General features: G+C 40.9%; 1 protein-coding gene across 1 annotated transcript in view; it reads right to left on the bottom strand.

Moving 5' to 3' along the window:
• Positions 1 to 20,253, bottom strand: part of TBC1D8B (TBC1 domain family member 8B) — a 67,068-nt gene that overhangs the window by 11,966 nt on the left and 34,849 nt on the right. Inside the window, 4 exon segments of the mRNA XM_053657473.1 lie at positions 1,643 to 1,772; positions 2,505 to 2,564; positions 2,566 to 2,790; positions 13,277 to 13,392. Coding sequence (XP_053513448.1) covers positions 1,643 to 1,772; positions 2,505 to 2,564; positions 2,566 to 2,790; positions 13,277 to 13,392 — 531 coding nt within the window.

Genomic DNA, 20,253 nt, shown 5'->3' with positions numbered 1-20,253 from the left:
TTCCTCCTTTTCTTTCATTTGGGGATTGTTTCTTTGTCTTCCCATTGTTTGTGAGACTCTTCTTGTTAGCCTCAGCTTCTTAGATTGATCTTTCCTGACTCTCTGGGTTTATGGTCTGAAGTTCTGTGGTGGAATGCCTGTGAAATTTAGTGGTGCAGTCTCTTTCGGTTATCCTGTCATTCTCTGCTTCCACGTACTTATATATGCAGCAACTTGTGGCTTCTCTCGTACAGCAAAGTGCAATTTGTCTCTCTGACTCTACTGTTGGGAAGCCTCTTCTTTGGGTCCAGCTCTAGTCTTTTCACATTTTCAAGTTGTTTGTGTCTCTTTTGGGTAAAAGAAAGAAAAGAAAAGGAAAGAAATAAATGGAAAAAAAGCAGGGGAATGGAGGAAATAGTGATACATTTGGAAAGAAAGGAAGAAGGAATAAAACAGAAAATACAAAAAAGAGGACAAAAGTATTGAAAGATAAAACAATAATAAAATTTAAGAAAATAACAGATTACTTAAAAAGAGAAAAAAAGTAAAAGAAAAGGAAGGAAAAAGAAAAAAAAGAAATGTTGCTTGTTGGTTTCAAACTGGCCAAACTGAGTTTTCTGGCTGCAGCTGGCTGAGGGTCAATTAGGGTGTCCTTTCTACAAGCCCTATCTCAGGAGCCTAAGTGTCAGCCCCTCTCCCCAGCTCCCTACAATTGGGATCTAGGACTTCCTCACAGCACTCTTTTCTCAGGGGTTATTACCGTGGGTAGGGTTTCGGGGCTCATGGGCGCCTATGCAGGGCAGGCTGCCTGGTTTCCACGGGATCGAGCATAGACCTGCCCCAGTTCTGTGGGGGGACTCCAGGCCTTCTGCCCAATCTCAGGTTCGCTGCCAGGCTGGGTGAGGAGCAGACCTGGCGGCTGTGTCTATCAAAGTCAGAGCCCCACACTGTGCCTATCAGTTCTCCAGGGCTGGCGACGACATAGTCCGAGGTTGAGGCCCTTTGTCCTCAGCACCCTCTCTTCCAACTCTAGCAAACAAGTCTCTCCCAGCACCCAACCTTGCTTGGTCAGAAAGGGAGGGAGTTGAGGGTCCCAGCTCTCTCCCAAAGACCCCTTGGCAGGTCCAGGACTCCCAAAGTGTCCAAGGGAGATGAACCGGAAGCTGATCTGAGGGCTGGGTGCAAACCTAGACATGCTGGGCGCACACCAAGGCGTGCTCGCTGCATGTACACTGTGCACTGGTCCCCTGCACCAGCCCAAAACCCTTCTGCTCCTGTCTTTGTTCTGATACCTTCTGTAGGCCTAGGCCTCCCGTGGAATCCAAGGGAGGGAGATACACGGGGAACTGGTCTGGTGAGCTGGGCATCAATCCAGGTACACTGGGCACCGATCCAGGTGTGCTGGGCACCCACCAAGGTGCGCTGAGTGCCGAGCACTGGTCCCCAGACTGTTTGGACTTCGGTTTAATTTCCTCTCTGTTTTGGTTGTGTTCTGGTTTTTAAATACTTGTTGTTCATAAACTTTGTTGTGTGAGGAGGTACAGTGTTTTCACCTATGCCTCCATCTTGGCTGGAAGTCTTATCTTATTCTTAATATACAACTAGAGATATAACTATAGATTATTTTAAATATGCTATGAAATTATTTATATTAAAATCTTACCTCATTTGACTCCCTAACCAAATCTATAATATCCACTCTAATATGACTTCTTTTTTCATCACTGACATTTGTATCTTGCTGAACTCTTGAAGGCAATAGCTTATCTTTATTTGCGATACTGTCAAAGAACCTATCCAAAAGTGATAGCAGTACAAGAATTAGTAGAAGTAAATAAAATGCAGAGAAAAATGACAGATCTTTTTTCATAGTTAGTCAGAGGTTAATTTCAACTGATGGAATATAGGGTATGTAGAGGCATGTAAGAAGAAATAAATTAAGAATAGGTACAACAAGGCCTTACCATAATGAGTTTTAAATGTTAGGGTGAGGTATTCATTATATTTTATTCTGTACATAATGGGATTTGATGTATTATTTCAAGGTATGCAATTAAATATTCATTTCACATATACATACTTAGTGTGTGTGTACACACACACACACACACGCACACATACCAATGCTTTAATAGAAAACAGCATTCATAGAAAAGAAACTAGGAAAATAAAGCTCAGCCTACTCACCTGGAAACCAGAACAATTTCCCCAGTTAGATATTTATCATTATCAACTATCCATTCCCCTTCAAATTACTTTTGCACAGTGATACTTCATAGCTCAAAATAGGAGTATGAAAGTTCTGAAATAATAAATCAACAAAATTAGTGTTTTACTAAAGTGATTTGCTTTTGTTATACTCTATTTAGAAATAGGAGTAAACTTCAGGCCTAGCTTTTTCATTCAAGTAGCTTTGTGGCCTTGGGCCAATTTCTAGGCTTACTTTCCTCACCTGTCAAATAAGGGATTGAACAACATAATATCTAAGGGGCCTTCAGATTTAAATGTTATGGTCCTTATCATACCTGTTTAAAGCTTTTACATATTCAATATCATTTGTACATGCCAGCAGTTTGTTTAAATTAGTCAAATATTGCCAATCCCAGTTGTAAAACAGTCTTTAGTCCATCGTAGAAGAAACAGTCCACTACATTCACTGCACTTCAAACAGGTAGTACAGTAATAAAAATGGTGAGGAACTATGAGAGAGAAACTGAGGAAAAGAATGTCATATCAGTCATGTGTTCTGTCAGCTGGGGAAGGTGATCCATGACAAGTTCTTTACAGACAGCCTAATCTACCAAGGCACCAGGGGAAAATAAAAAGAACTTTAAAAATGAACACCTTCCAGGAGAAAAGAAGATGGCAATGGAGTAGGATGGAGCAGATTCTATCTCCCGTACTCGTGGGTGAAAACCCTGGCAGATCTATAGAGAAGTAGCACACTAATCCATCGGTTATCCAGCATTTGTGAAACTAAAAGAACAGAGATTGTGACAGACGCTAAAACACCAGAAAGAGGCAGGTCAGTGGGGTCTCAGGGACCGGAGTAAAGACAAAGCAGCAGTGGGGGCCGGCACCCCCAGCCAGGTGGCCCCGGTGCTGCCTCTATGGCAAGGGTCCAGATCCATCGGTCTGAGACCAACACCAGAGGTGTCTGCCACAGGAGCCTGAGCATCCAGCAGCCCAGTGGCCACCAGCGCAGGCCAGCAGCTCCCCGGCTCCCTGTATAAGCAAAACTGGACAACACCGGGCAGATCCCTGTCTGCTTGCCCGCTTGCATTATCAGGGAGGGTTACAAAGACACAGAGCCCAGTTCAACTGCAGACTCTGTGGTCGCAAGCCTGGGAGAATTGAGAGACGCATTGGCCTCATGGGTCTAGTTGGGGACTGAGCTAGACTGAGAGGCAGGCTGTCTGGAGAGTTGTTTTCTTTTAAAGTAGACTGAGTGTTCTCCTGCCAGGGCAGCTTGGCTTGCTTCCCATCCGGCCTTGCGAGACAGGGGGAAAGAGGAGGCCTCTGAGCTGCCACCATGGGACTGGGAAGGGCCCTTCAGGTTTCGCAGGTCCTGGACAGCTTGGTGGGTGCACACAGGCACAGAAGCCTCTGAGTCCCCAACACAGGACTGGGAAGCATCTTGACAGTTTCACCTGGCCAGTGTCCACAGATGGAGAAATGGTTGAGTCTCTCCACAGGACTAGGAAGGACCCTACCAGAATCCGTGGGTCCCAAGCAGCTTGGTGAATGTGTGGGAGTCCACACCCCAACCTGGTAGCCTGGCCGGTGCGCCCACTTGCGCCGGCACCCCAGCTCAAAGAGAGATCCTGCTGCAACTAGAAAAACCAGTCTGGAAAGTTTGAAACGAACAAGAGAAGGGTTTCTCTGTTGTTGTTGTTATTGTTTTTTTTGTTGTTTGTTTGTTTTTTGGGGTTCCCCCCGCCTTTTTAAATAACTTTTTTGTGTGTTTCTTTAGTAATCTTATATATTTTTTAAATTTTATTACTGCTTTATCGTTCTATACTTTGTTCCTCTCCTTTCTTTTTCCGTGTTTTAGTCCTTCTTCCTTTCCTCTTACACTCATCACTTTCGCTTCCCTTCTCCTGCCTTTTTGTTTGTTTGTTGCTTCGTTTTCTTTTACCCACAAGAGACACAAAAAACGAGGAATTGTGAAAGAACTAGAATGGGACCTAAAGAGGGGGCATCTCAACAGTAGAGACAGAGAGACAAATTTCACCTTCCTATAGCAGAGAAGCCACGAGGTATTGCATATTTTTTTCATTATTTTCACTTATTTTATATTTTAATAATATCTCTGTATTCTTCCATTTTCCTGTATAGCCTTCTCAGTCTTGAGTAGTTATATTGTATTATTACACAGGCTCCCCCCGTCCTTTCCTACATAGTGCTTTGCTAATCCTCTAAACTCCACTCCACTTGTTTTCCATTAGGACACTACCTAAAGCTTTATACCCCCTACTCAGACAGACCACATAGAGTTTGTTATATGAGGGCTGCTCTAATATTAGTGTAAATAATAGCTGATCTATACAACAGTAAATACTCCACAACACATCTCATGGATCTTAGCCTATTGTACAGGTCCCTGAATTCTACCACTGTAGTGATTAACTCTATTTGCTCACACACTACACCTATTTACTGTTCCTTACACTCACCTTACCTCAAAATCTGACCGTCTGCAACCTCACTGCTTTCGAGTACCAACTAACAAGCTTTCCCTCCCCAACAAGAGGCTTATCTTTTGTCCATCCTCTCGTAAAAGTGGCAAGTTGGGCTGAAGAATACGGTTAACACAATATATAGCCTAAAGATCGCCTATCTCCTCTCTACAGGCTGTGACTGTAAATATCATAAAGAACTCTTCCGTTGTCATAAACCATTTTGCCTCCCCCTCCAACTGATTACACATACACAATCAAAGGAGTAGGTGGAAACGGAGAACATCAAGATACCTGAAAGAGTCTGCACCACTGAAATTCACAGGTATTATACCACAGAGGTTCACACCATAAACTCAGGGAGTCAGAACAGATCAATTTTAGAAGCTGAGGCAAACAATACGAGTCTCACAAACAATGGGAAAACAAAGAAACAATTCCCAAATGAAAGAAAAAGCAGAAATTTCAGAAAGAATATTAGATAAAAAAGAAGTTAATCAACTATCAGATATTGAATTCAAAAGCAATGGTTATCACAAAGTTCAAAGAGCTCACAACGAGCTACCAGAAACTACAGGGGAACTACAATGATCTCACCCAAAATTATATCAACATGAAAAAAGAAATAGAAACTATCAGCAAGGGGCAAGACGAAATGAAGAATACAATTTCCAAATTGAAGAATACAGTAGAAAGTTTCAAAAGTAGCACTGATGAGGCACGGGATAGGATTAGCGAGTTGGAGGACAAAGAAGAAAGCATCTCACAAAAAGAGCAGGAAAATGAAAAGAAACTGAGAAACAATGAAGAGGGATTAAGAAAAATACAAGATAATATGAAACGTAATAATATCTGAATAATGGGGATACCAGAAGGAGAAGAAGAAGAACAAGGGATAGAAAACATATTTGAAAGAGTAATGAAAGAAAATTTCCTTAAATTGATGAGAGAAAATGTCACACAAATCCAAGAATCACAAAGAGTCCCAATCAAGACAAACCCAAGAAGGCCCACTTGAAGACACATCATCATCAAAATGGCAAAATTCCAACACAAAGAGAGAATCTGAAAGTCAGCAAGGGAGGAAAAAGAAGTAACATACAAGGGAGCCCAAACAAGGTTACCTACTGACTTCTCAATGGAAACACTCCAAGCAAGAAGAGAATGTCAAGAAATATCCCAAGTAATGAGAACCAGTGGCCTACAACCAAGCCTACTTTACCCAGCAAGGCTCGCAATAAAGATACAAGGCCAAATAAAGAGCTTCCAAAACAAAAGAAGTTTAAAAGAATACGCCTCCACCAAACCAGCTCTACAAGTAATGCTAAAAGGACTGATTTAAGGAAAGGAAGGAAAAGAGGGAGATGGAGAGGAACACAGGTACAAAAATGGTAATGAATAAGTACCTATCAATAGTAACCTTAAATGTTAATGGATAAAATGCTGCAATCAAAAGACACAGAATAGATGAATGGATAAGAAACCATGACCGTCACATATGCTGCCTACAGGAGACCCACCTCAGGAGACAAGACCTGCACAGACTAAAAGTGAAAGGCTGGAAACAAATTTACCTAGCAAATGGACAAGAAAAAAAAGCTGGGGCAGCAATTCTCATACCACACAAAATAGACTTCAAAAAGAGGTCCATAAAGAGAGACCCAGAAGGTCACTTCATTATACTCAAGAAAAGAATCCACCAAGAAGACATTAACATCGTAAATATATGTGCACCAAACATAGGGGCACCCAAATATACCAAGAAACTCTTAGAGGACTTCAAGAAAGATATTAACAGCAACACAATTATAGTAGGGGATTTTAACACCCCACTATCAAAAATGGACAGATCTTCCAAACAAAATATCAACAAAGATATTGTGGCATTAAACAACACCCTTGATGAAATGGACTTTACTGATATATACAGAGCCCTTCATCCCAAAATAGCAAAATACACATTCTTTTCAAATGCACATGGAACATTTTCAAAAATAAACCACATGATAGGACACAAAACAAGCCTCAACAAATTCAAGAAAATTGAAATCATACCAAGCATTTTCTCTGAGCACAAGGGACTGAAATGGGAAACCAACCCCAAAGGAAAAAACCCAAAGCACCGAAAATCATGGAGACTGAATGGTATGCTATTAAACAACAAATGTGTGAAAAATTAAATTAGGGAAGAAGTCAAAAGGATTCTGGAAAAAAATAGAAAATGAACTCACAACAACCCAAAACTTATGGGAAATAGTGAGGGCAGTCCTGAGAGGAAAGTTTATAGCAATACAGGTATACCTAAAGAAGATAGAAACATTTCAAACAAACAACCTAACCCTATGCCTGCAAGAACTCAAGGAACAACAACAAAGACAGCCCAGAGTAAGCAGAAGGAAGGAAATAACCAAGATTAGAGCAGAACTAAATGACATAGAGACAAAAAGCACAACCCTAAGGATCAAAAAATCCAGGAGTTGGTCTTTAAAAAGATAAACAAAATAGACAAGCCTTTAAGTAGGCTCATCAAGAAAAGAAGAGAGATAACTCAAGTAAACACAATCAGAAATGAAAGAGGAGATATTGCAACTGATACCACAGAAACAGAAGGGATTGTAAGAAATTACTATGAAGAAATGTATGCCAAGAAATTTGAAAACCAAGGGGAAATGGACACATTTCTAGAAAAATATAATCTTCCAAAACTCAAAAAAAAGGAACAAAAAATCTGAACACACCAATAACAGCAAAAGAAATTGAGGCAGTAATCAAAAAAATCCCATCACACAAAAGCCCTAGATCAGACGGTTTGAGGAGAATTCTATAAAGCATTTAAGAAGAGCTAACCCCTATTCTCCACAGACTATTCCAAAAAATCCAGAAGGATGGAAAACTCCCAAATTCTTTTTATGAAGCCAGCATCATCCTAATTCCAAAACCAGATAGAGACACAACAAAGAAAGGGAACTTCAGGCCAATATCATTGATGAACACAGATGCTAAAATTCTCAAGTATATATTTGAAAATCGAATCCAAGTATATTTTCAAAAGATCATACACCATAACCAAGTGGGATTCATCCCAGGGATGCAAGGATGGTTCAATATTCACAAATCAGGAAATGTACTATATCACGTAAACAAAAGCAAAGACAAAAACCACATGATCCTATCAATAGATGCGGAAAAAGCTTTTGATAAGGTACAATACCCTTTTATGATAAAAACACTCAGCAAAGTAAGAACAGAGGAGGGAGCATTCCTGTATGTAATAAAGGCCATATATGAGCTACCGACAGCCAACATCATACTCAATGGGAAAAAACTAAAAGCTTATCCACTAAGATCAGAAACAAGACAAGGATATTCACTTTCACCCCTTCTATTCAATACAGTTTTGGAAATTTTATCCACAGCGATAAGGCAAGAAAAGGAAATAAAAGGCATTCAAATACGAAAGAAGGAAACAAAACTGTCACTATTTGCAGATGGCATGATAATGTACATGGAAAATTGTATAGACTCCACCAAAAAACTGCACGAACTAATTAATGAATTTGGCAAAACAGCAGGATAAAAAGTCAATATCCAGAAATGAAAGGCATTTTTGTATACTAACAATGAATCAGCAGAAGCAGAAATCAAGGAAAAAATCCCATTTGATATAGCAAAAAGAGAAATAAAATATCTGGGAATAAACCTAACCAAGGAGGTAAAGGATCTGTATGCAGAAAACTACACAGCACTGAAGAAAGAAATCAGGGAAGACACAAACAAATGGAAACGTTTACCTTGTTCATGGATTGGAAGAATTAACATCATCAAAATGTCCATAGTACCCAAAGCGATATATAGATTCAATGCAATACCTATTAAAGTACCAATGGCATATTTCACAGACATAGAACAAACACTTCAAAAATTTATATGGAATCATAAATGAGCCCGAATAGCGGCTGCAATTTTGAGAAAGAAGAACAAAGTAGGAGGGATCCCAATACCTGATATCAAACTGTATTACAAGGCCACTGTAATCAAAACAGCCTGGTACTGGCAAAAAAACAGGCACATAGACCCATGGAACAGAACAGAGAGCCCAGAAATCAACCTAACTCTCCACAATCAATATTCGACAAAGGGGGCAGTAACATAAAATGGAGTAAAGATAGCCTCTTCAGCAAATGGTGTTGGGAGAACTGGACAGCTACGTGCAAAAAAATGAAACTTGAGCACAAACTTACACCATACACCAAAATAAATTTAAGGTGGATAAAAGACTTAAATATAAGCCATGACACCATTAAAATCCTAGAGAACTTTGGCAAGAAAATCTCAGATATTCCACGCAGCAACGTTTTTACTGATATGTCCCGTAGACCAAGGAATATAAAGGAAAGAATAAACAAATGGGATCTCATCAAAATAAAAAGCTTCTGAATGGCTAGAGAAAACAATATTAAATTAAAAAGACAACCAACTGTATGGGAAAACATATTTGCCAATGATACCTCAGACAAAGGTTTTATCTCAAAAATATACAAAGAACTTACATGACTCCACTCTAGGAAGACATCTAACCCAATTAAAAAATGGGAAAAGGACTTGAACAGACACTTCTCCAAAGAGGACATACAGAATATCCAGAGACACATGAAGAGATGCTCAATATCGTGAGCTATCAGAGAGGTGCAAATTAAAACCACAATGAGATACCACTTTACACCAGTCAGGATGGCTATCATAAACAAAGCAACAAACAACAAATGTTGCAGAGGTTGTGGCGAAAAGGGGTCCTTAGTTCATTGTTGGTGGGATTGCAGACTGGTAAAACCATTATGGAAACCAGTATGGAATTTTCTCAGAAAAATAAAAATTGACCTGCCTTATGACCCAGCAATTCCACTGCTCGGATTATATCCTGAGAATCCTAAAACATCAATATCAAAGAACCTATGCACCCCAATATTCATAGCAGCACAATTTACAATAGCCAAGTGCTGTAAGCAACCTAGGTGGCCGTCAGTAAATGAATGGATCAAAAAATTTTGGTACATATACACAATGGAATTCTATGCAGCAGAGAGAAAGAAGGATCTCCTACCCTTTGCAACAACATGGATGGAAGTGGAAAGCATTATGCTGAGTGAAATAGGCCAGGTGTTGAAAGACAAATACCATATGATCTCGCCTTTAACAGGAAGCTAAAGAACAAAACAATCAAGCAAGCAGAATAAAAACAAAGACACTGAAATGGAGAACAAGAGGGCAGTGACCAGAGGGGAGAGGGAAGGGAATTTAAGGGGGAAAAGTGGGAGGGATTTGGAGGAACAATTATGATGGACACAGATGCGGGAACTAAGGGAGGTGGAAATGGGAGGGAGCTGGGTAGCACGGGACGGGGTGGGCTAGGATGGGAAAAATAGACAAAAAACTGTAATTGAAAAATAACTAAATAAAAAAATGAATACCTTTCAAAACAACTTGTTTCTGATATTTCCCACTTTTACTAGTATGCTCATATATCTCATTTCCCCCCTGAATTGTGTCTTGCATCAAGATGCAGTGTAGAAACTCTTCGGCCAGGATGGAGGCATAGGTGGAGACTCTGTCCTTCCTCACACAACCAAGGTTAGAGACAATTAAATATTAGCAAGAGAAAACACAGCCAGAAACCAGAAAATTGAACTTTTTGGAAGTCTGATAACAACAAATCCTTCAGCCTGACCGGTAAGAGGGGCAAAACCAGCAGCTGGTGGAGCAGGGTAGCACAGGAAAACTCGGTCAGATGGACTCAGGTGCGCGGAATCCAGGTACAGGGTTAGACCTGGTGGGCAACTCAGCAAGCGACCACGAGGAAACAGCAAGGGAGCAGGGCTGTGGGTTGACTGTGGTCACCCATTCGTGTATTGATAGACAAGTGAGGGAGTGGGCGATTGGACGAGAGCCAGCAGCCCCAGTGGTGAGCGGCAGCGGAGGGCATCACCATTTCTCCGCTCTGACCCCACCTCCACATACAGCATCATAACCCAGCGACCTAAGTGGCCCTGCCCTGGTGAACCACCTAAGACTCTGCTCCTCACCCAGAGGCGCGAAACAGCAGAGGGTGCCACCATTTCCCCACTCTGACCACGCCCCCACATATAGCCTCACAACCCAGCGACCTGGGAGTCCAAGGCGCCCCTCCTCATACTTAAGGTGCCAAAACAGACCAAAAATGGCTCAAGAAGATCTCAAAGCCTCAGAGCCTATAAATCTAAGTGATGAAGAAATAGCAAAACTCTCAGACGCACAGTTTAAAACACTGGTGATCAGGATCCTTACAGAACTGGTTGGTTATAGCCACAAATTAGGCAAATATATGAAGGCAAAACTAATTGAAATGAATGGAATTGCACAGGAAACCAATAGCAATGAAAAGGAAACTGGGACTCAAATCAATGGAGTGGACCAGAAGAAAGCAAATAATGGCCAAACAGAAAAGAGTCAAGAAGCAAGAATTCAAAAAAATGAGGAGAGTCTCAGGAACCTCCAGGACATCTTTAAATGCTCCAACATCCGAATTATAGGGCTACCAGAAGGGGGAAAGGAACAGCCACCAATGGAAAACTTATTTGAACAAATAATAAAGGAGAATTTCCCCAACCCCAATCTGGCAAAGACAATAGACTTCCAGGAAATCCAGGAAGCTCAGAGAGTCCAAAAGAAGTTGGACCCAAGAAGAAACACACCAAGGCACATCATCATTACATTAGCCAAGATTCAAATGAAAGAGAGAATCCTAGAAGCAGCAAGAGATAAGGGGACAGTCACCTACAAAGGAGTCCCCATCAGACTGTCAGCAGATTTCTCAAAAGAGACCTTCCAGGCAAGAAGGGGCTGGAAAGAGGTATTCCCAGTCATGAAATCCAAAGACCTACAACCAAGATTGCTCTATCCAGCAAAACTTTCATTTAGAATGGAAGGATAGATAAAGTGCTTCTCAGATAAGATCAAATTCCAGGAGTTCATCATCACCAAGCCCTTATTATATGAAATCTTAAAGGGACTTATCTAAGAAGAAGAAGTTAAAAAAAACATGAACAGTGAAAGGACAACAAACTCACAGTTATTAACAACCATACCTAAAACGAAAGCAAACTAAAAGACAGCTAGATCAGGAGTGGAAACATAGAAATGAAGATCTCAAGGAGGGTTAGCAAGAGGGGAGTGGGAGGAGGAGAAGGGGGGAGAAGGTACAGAAAATAAGTAGCATAGACAGTAGATAGAAAATAGAAGGGGGGGAAGAATAGTATTGGAAATTTAGAATCTAAAGAACTTGAGACACATGGTCATAAACTAAATGGTGGTAATGGTGGGGACGGGCGTTAGGGTAGAGGGGAATAAAGGGGGGGGGATAGAAAACTGTAATGGCATAATCAATAAAAAATAAATTAAAAAAAGAAAAAAGTTGCACTGCAGAAACTCAATTCAGATTCATTTGAACAATTATTTATTGAATTCTTATCATATTATAAATTTGCTATACACCAATTAATGAAACGGTCTCATCTTCAATTGGCTTACTGCCTTGTAGATCTTAAATAAACTAATAACTAAAAAGAAAGTCCATACAATAAATGACCTAGGCATTATACTAAAGGCTTATGAGGGTACAAAGGAGACCATGTATGGTTTTAAGGTAGGAGATCATATATCTATAAATATTTGATGACTAAAGACAATACTACACAATTAATGAACCAAGAACTTTGTTTTTTTTTCAAACTTTTTATATATCCACACAATTCACATAAATGTGGATATTCTAAGCTGATTAAAATCTATCTCTTATCAAGAAATTATCCAGCAGGTCTAGATGCTTCATATAACCATTGTTTTTTAGCAATAGAGAAAAATACATTTAAAATTTCTACCTTATTAAGAAACAGACTAGCCCTGGCCAATGTGGTTCAGCTGCTTGGAGTGTTTTCCCATAAACCAGATGGTCATGAATTTCAGTTCAGGTTAGGGCACAGGCTTAGTTTGCATGTTCGATCCCTGGTCAGGGCACAAACAGGAGGAAACCAGTTGATGTTTCTCTCCACATCAATGTTTTTCCCTTACTCCCTTCCTTCCCCTCTCTGTGAAATCAATAAGCAAGTTCTTGGGTGAAAATAAAACAAGAAATGAAGCAGGTTCTTTATTTTTTAAAAAAATCAATATATTGCCCTGGCCAGTATGACTCAGTTGGTTGGAGTATTGTCCCATAAACCAAAAGGTCACATGCTTGATTCCCAGTCAGGGCACATGCCTAGGTTGCGGGTTCAATCCCTGTCTGGGTGTGTACAAGAGGCAACTGATCAAAGTTTCTCACGTCAATATTTTTCTCTTCCTCCCATCCCCTCTCTCCAAAATCAATGTGCATGTCCTAAGGTGAGGATTTTTAAAAAGCAACATATTAAACAATCATTATTTAGTTCAAAAAGCTCTTTTCTTGAGTGTGTCAATGAATGTGACACTTTGATACTGCTTGCATTTGATCAGTTATTCCATGTGATAGGTAATTAGATAGACAATAGGCATATAAATGTTTAGAAAAGAAATATGTGTTTCTTCATGTGTATTTCTTGTTTTTACCAATGATTTGATTATTAAAATAATCAGGCAACATTCATTCACATACAGCAACCAAAAGCCAAAACGCTTCTTCATATTTTGCATACAGAAGCAATACTGAAGTCAAAATGTTCATTGCATAAAATTCATAGAAAAAATTACAAAATCTTTTAGATGATCCATTGAATTAAATTACTTTTCAAAAAATTGACTATTGATAAGTTTCAATGAATAAATTGAGTCAGTATGTGATATTATTGGTGCTCAACCCATTATAAATAATCAGTGGCAGAGAGAGGTAGCTATCCACCATAATCTAAACCCCTTCTTCAATAGTATCTGGATATATTTGTGCTCAGCCACACATTTTGCAGAATTTTTTTAAATAGGTGTGGTCATGAGATCAGCCCTCGAATAGAATGTAGGTGAGAAATAAAAGTTACAACTACACTAAAGAACAATTATCATGCAGAACTGCCTGAAATCTGGCTGAATGAAAGTCCCACAACTAGGAAATTAAATAAGAAGCCACATAGAGACTGGTAGGAAGGGTGGAGATGAAGAATGGGCTGCTACCATAATCACAAGTGGCAAATTAAAAATTGGGAGGGATATGTGGGCTGCAGAAGATCCCCTGGAGAAGTGAGGCCCCCTAGCTCAGGGTTCCAGTGCCAAGAAGAGATGTCTCCATAACTTCTGTAAAAACTAGTGGGGAACATTGAGGAAAACGGTGTCAGGGAGAAAAATCTGAGGAAAACAGAGGGCCACTGGAGTCCCAGGAAGCTGCTCTTAAAGGGCTTACTCAGACTCATTCCCTCTGAGTTCCAGTGCCAGGGCAGCAGCTCAAAAGGCAACCAAGATATATGAGGAGGAACTGAATTGTCCAGCATCAGGGCAAGGGATGGGGCTGGGGCTGGAGGAAGCTCTCTCCTGGGCAGAAACACTGTAAGAGGCTATTGTTCCTTTGATGAACCCTCCCCAAACAGAGCCAGCAGGTGGATGCTGTATCTGAAACTCTGCCAACCTGGCTCACACTTTTTGCCCCAACATGGTGATTCCATAAGGCACCACCCCACCCAACTTTTGGACCCATTTAAGATATTTCCAGTTGCTTTTGAATATGAATTGCCTGTCCAGGCTCACTCTTCAGACTTCCTTAATATCTTTCAAATAAGAAGTATCTGGCCTCAGCATGCCCCATACATCTTGCTAAGTGGTCATAGGCCTGGCACTATCAACAGCCAGCCTTGGTTTGCAGCTTGGCCTCACCTGGGCACCTTCAAGCTCAGTGAAAGTAGCAGCCATCTGCAGATCGCTTTGTAACTCATGTCAGGTCACCCCAGGCAGAAATTATGTGGCAACTGACCTTAGCCTGTATCTCCAGAGAGTTCCCAGACCAGTGCAAATGGTGAACATCTTCAGTTCATATCAAGGCACCACCACTCAACAACCTCTGTGGGGGGTCTGCCATGAATGAGAATAAGTCTACCAAGACATGATCTGCTTGGTAAGGAAAGATGGCAGATCTCTCAAAGGTGAAGGGCCATGAGGCTTTTCCTCAATGGGGTTTTAATGGGTTCAATTTGCACAGGAATACAGGTAAAGCTCACCAATTATTGTGAGGCAGTAATGATCAAACAATAGGTAACATTCAAAGAACTCTGAGGGCTTATTCTGAGTCAGGGTCAGTTAGCTAAAGGGCTATACAATTTTGGGGAACAAACTCACTTTATGCTTGGACACTTATCAGAAAACTGAGGGCATTCTTGGCAAAGCAGATTTCACAGGATTTTATGTATCCTTTCTTAGGCCTGATCAACCCCAGAGAACTGCCTGTTTCTGGCCAAAGTTGCACAACCATCTATCATTGTTTCAGGCTTAAGTTAGGCAGGGGAAGTAAGGCAGTCAAGAAATTAGGAGACTTCTTACAGACAGAATGTGAACTCAGGGCATGTCAAAGCTGAGGGGCAAGGGTCCATCACCCTGTTTTACTATAGCCCCCCCAAAGTCCTTCCCTGAGGGCCCTTTCATGACCATGCCTGTCTTAAGTCATTCCTCCCTTGAGAAATCTTTCCCATCATTGGCTAGTCAATCATCTACCCAGAGCAAGGCAGAATGAAGTAAAAGGAGCAGAGGTGGCATCCCTGCCAGGGAGATAAGCTTTGTTTCCTTAGTGGCTTATGGTCCCAAGGTCTCTGTACTCAGCCTTAGTCATGGGGGGTTACAGCTATTGAAACCAGGAAGGGTGGTTCCCAACAAACCTCCAGAAGTGATGTACTCAAGGGGAGAACTCAGTGGCTATCAGTGCCATGCAGAAGTAAGTCCTGATGGGGAAGGTGGGCACCTGCACAGCTGACTTTACACAGTGGTCAGAGAATCACAGCCAGTTCTTGGAGCTTATCAGCCTGGGAGTAAATCCCTCCCAGTGATGTGCCAAGAGCAATCAAGGCTCACCTATAAGAGGAGGATGTACACAGCTTGTGGGGCATACTACAAGTAAGCAACTTGGGTGGTCAGGAAGGCTGTGCCACTGTACTCTACAGGACTCCTGCTACATTAGGCCACACTACCAAGACTGGGAGTCAAAGCACTTCCACCTAATACATAGAAACAAACACAAGGAGGTTGCCAAAATGAAGATACAAAGAAATATATCTCAAATAAAAAAAAACAGAACAAAACTTCATAAGTTGTAAACAAAATGGAGACAGAAATCTACTAAATGCATAGTTCAAAACACTGGCTACAAGGATGCTCAATAAACTTATTGAGAATTTCAATAGCATAACAAAGGACCAATCAGAAATGAAGGACACACTAACCAAAATGAACAATAATTTATAAGGAACCAACAATAGAGTAGATGAAGCCAAAAATCAAATTAGCAATTTGGAATAAAAGGAAGCAAAAACCACCCAATCAGAACAGAAACAAGTAAAAATAATACCCCTCCAAAAATGAGGACAGTGTAAGGAGCCTCTGGGACAACTTCAATTGTATCAACATTCACATCATGGGGGTGCCAGAAGGAGAGAGAGAACAATGAAAATCTATTTGAAAAAAAAATTACAGAAAACTTTCCTAAATTGGTGAAGGAAATAGATATACAAGTCTAGGAAGCACAGAGGGTCCCAAACATTATGCACCCAAAGAGGCCCACACAATAACACATTGTAATTAAAATGCCAAAGTTACATACAAAGAAATAATCTTAAAAGCAGCAAGAGAAAAGCAGTTAGTTACCTACAAGGAAGCTACCATAAGACTGTCAGCTGAGTTCTCAACAGGAGCTTGGAAGGTCAGAAAGGATTGGCAGGAAATATTCAAAATGATGAAAAGCAAGGACCTACTACCAAGATTACTCTACCTAGAAAAGCTATCACTTAGATCAGGACAGATAAGTTTCCCAGACAAGGAAAAGCTAAAAGAGTTCATGACCATCAAACCAGTACTATATGAAATGTTAAAGTGTCTTTTCTTTAAGGAGAAAAAGATAAAAAATATATACAATAAAACAGTAGTGTATACATATAATTGATTTGAGGAGATTCAAGATGGTGGCAGAGTAGCTGGTAGTTCCATCCATTTGCTCCCAGACCTGGACTGGACTTGCAGTCAAAATACAAAGTGGAGAGTGAGTGAGAGCATCTGTGAGTTTGTATGCAGATGATGAGTGCAGAGTGTGCAAGAACCAGCCCACCTGCAGGATGCCCAAGCTATCAGCCTGGACTTTCTAAACTGAGCCGCCATGGCTGCACAACCCAGCACTTCTGGCTGCACAGAGTCAGGGCATCTGTAGATCATCTTAGGAGTCATGAGCTACTGGGGTGGAGAGAGAAGGCCTGGGAGGTTCAGGTGTCAGAAACAGTGTGGTGGGAGCTGGCCCACCTGAGGCTGAAGATCTCTGGAGGGAGCGGGATCAGCACTCTGCCCCTGCTTTCTTATAGTATAGCTACGGGGCTCTTCCCAGTGCTATCTGGGAAGGATCCAGAGAGAAACGTTACCTAAGACTGTTGGAAGGTCTGAAAGGCAGTGGCCAGCCCTGACTGTGAGAGACCCTGTGAACTTTCAGGAGAGGATGCATGTGGAGAACAGGACCCACAAGGACCAATGCTACACTGTGGGGCCACACAGAAATTTGGTAGGGAATCAGGGCTCACACACCTGTGTGTGCAGGCACAGTGGCTCTGCTAACCAAAAACTCAGAGGGGTAGAGTAAACTGAATTAATGGGGTAGAGTAAACTGAATTAATGGTAGGACCCAACCCAGCGTTGCTCACAAGTAGAGGTCTGTTCAGAGTGGAGAATTCAGGCCAAATCTCCTGCAAGGGAGCTGCAGGCTCAGGCCTTGAAAGTAGGAGCTTGATGCCTGTGATTTGCCACAGCAAGCCAGATCCCCTCAAAAACAGGTGAGCCCAATCCCCAGAGAGTCCAAGGTGAGGAGTCTCCTGCTGGGTACATTTCCAGAGGGGAAAGAAGAAAAAGCTTTGTAAAGGCCCTTCATTAGAAACTATGAGCTACACAGTTCCTTGGGCCCTGATGTACTCAACCCAGCAAAACAAAAAGAATGGAGACAGGGGATGGAAGATGGTCATTATGTATGTGGGAGCTGAGTCCATTTGTTTGTGCACTCAACTGGGACACTTAGCTAATCTGAAAAACAAAGTCAACAGCCAAGACAATCTCAGCGGATGTGAAGTTTGGAAGCCAAAGTGTGCAGGGGACGCTTCACAATGGGTGATAGGCTGATGGGAGGGTCCTTTACTCTCACCGTATCTCATAATCAATCTTACCTTCCACAAGCTCATGGTTTCCTGCAACTCACAGTCCTTCCCATCTCTAACAACAGCCTTATCTTTCTTTCTACCCTTTCTAAAAAGTGGCTAGTTGTGTGAAATATCATGGTTATCGCTGTACTTATCCAAAGGATACCCTATCTCTTTTTTCCCTGTTGGTACTTTAAATCCCATAGAATACTCACCCACTATCTTAATCCATTTTGTCTTCCCCCTTCAGCTGACCACATAAATGAGTAGGTGGAAGCTGTGAACACCAGTATACCTACTGGAAAAGAGAACCCACCAACAAAGGAACCACCAACAGATAATAAAGGAATGGGGTAAAGGAGTGAATAGAATCCATACTAATCTCCACCCAGAACCAATCTGGAATTAGAACTAAACAGTTTAGAAATTACCCAGAACAAACAACTGAACGATAGCGAGACAGAAGCCTCAAAACCTCAGACAGAAAGAACCAGCCTTGACACAATCTTTCCACACCTGCACAAGAAGCATACAAGATGTGGAGGATGGAATGACCCTCAGTTTAACAGCTGGAAGGAAAGACCCACTAAAGAAAGGTGAAACAACAATCAAAACGCAAATACAACCAGAGAGAAAACATAAATGACAGTCCAAGAACATCAAGTTCATGATATGAAGGAGACTGCACCACTAAATTTCACAGGTCTCCTACCATAGAAGTTCACATCATAAACCAGGGAGTCATAACAGATCAACTTCAGAAGCAAAGGCTAACAAGAAAAGTCTCACAAACAATGGGAAAACACAGAAACAAACCCCAAACAAAAGGGAAGGAGGAAGCCTCAGAAAGAATGCTAAATGAAATAGAGGCAAGTCAACTATCAGATATTGAGTTCGAAATAATGGTTATAAGGAAGCTCAATGAGCTCACATAGAATTACTAAAATTTACAGGGAAACTATAATGAAGTCACTGAAAACTACATCAACATGATAAAGGAAAAAGAAACTATCAACAACGGCCAACAGGAAATGAAGAATACAATTTCTGAATTGAAGAATACAGAACAAGGAATCAAAAGCAGGCTAAATGAAGCACAGAATTAGATCAGTGAGCTTAAGGACAAGGTAGTAAAAAAATTCCCAGAAAGAGCAAGAAAAGGAAAAAAGACTCAGAAAGAACAAAGGGGTGCTAAGGGAAATCCAGGGCAACATGAAAAGCAATAATATCCATATAATAGAGATACCAGAAGGAGAAGAAGACCAAAGGACATAAAACCTGTTTGAAAAAGTAATGATGGAAAATGTCTCTAATTTGATGAGAGAAAAGGTCACAGAAATACAGGAAAAACAGAGTCTCAATCAAGAGGAACCCAAAGAGGCCCACTTCAAGAAAAATCACAATTAAAAAGGCAAAATTCCAAGACAGAGAAAATCTTAAAGGCAGCAAGGCAGAAATAGGAAGTAACATACAAGAGAACTCTGATAACACTATCGCTGATTTCTCAATGGAAACATTTCAAGACAGCAGGGACTGGCAAAGATTATTCCAAGTAATGAAAAGCAAAGGCCTGCAACCAAGGTTCGTCTATCCACCAAGGCTCTCAATTAAAATGGAAGGCCAATTATGGAGTTCCTCAGAAAAACGAGGTTCAAAGAATATACCTCTTCCAGACCAGCCCTGCAAGAGACGCTAAAGGGTCTTCCTTAAGATAAGGAAATAAAACAGTGAGAGAGAGAGTGAAACACAACTATGAAAAAAGTAAAATGGCAATGAATAAGAATCTATCAGTAATAACCTTAAATGTAAATGAATTGAATGTTCCTGTCAAAATACATGTAAGAGCTGAATAGATAAGAAAACATGACCTACATATATGCTGCCAACAAGACACCCACCACAGACAAAAGACGTACACAGACTGAAAGTGAAGGGCTAGACTAAAATATTCCAAGCAAATGGACAAGAAAAAGAAGCCATGATAGCAATGCTCAAAATAGACTTTAAAACAAGGGCCACAAAAAGAGACCCAGAAGGTCACTTCATAATATTCAAGGGAAGAATTCATCAAGGCATAAACATTGTAAATATACATGCATCCAACACAGGAGTACCCAATACAGAAGGAAAATCTTGGAATATTTCAAGAAAGATATCGAAAGCAACACAATTATAGTAGGGGAATTTTACACCCCAGTATCAAATATGGACAGATCTTCCAAACAAAATACCAA

The sequence above is a fragment of the Artibeus jamaicensis genome, unplaced genomic scaffold (genome assembly GCF_021234435.1).
Source record: "Artibeus jamaicensis isolate MK-2021 breed Jamaican fruit bat unplaced genomic scaffold, CSHL_Jam_final scaffold_461, whole genome shotgun sequence".
In the NCBI taxonomy this organism is placed as follows: Eukaryota; Metazoa; Chordata; class Mammalia; order Chiroptera; family Phyllostomidae; genus Artibeus; species Artibeus jamaicensis.
This window is presented reverse-complemented; position numbering and strand designations above follow the sequence as displayed.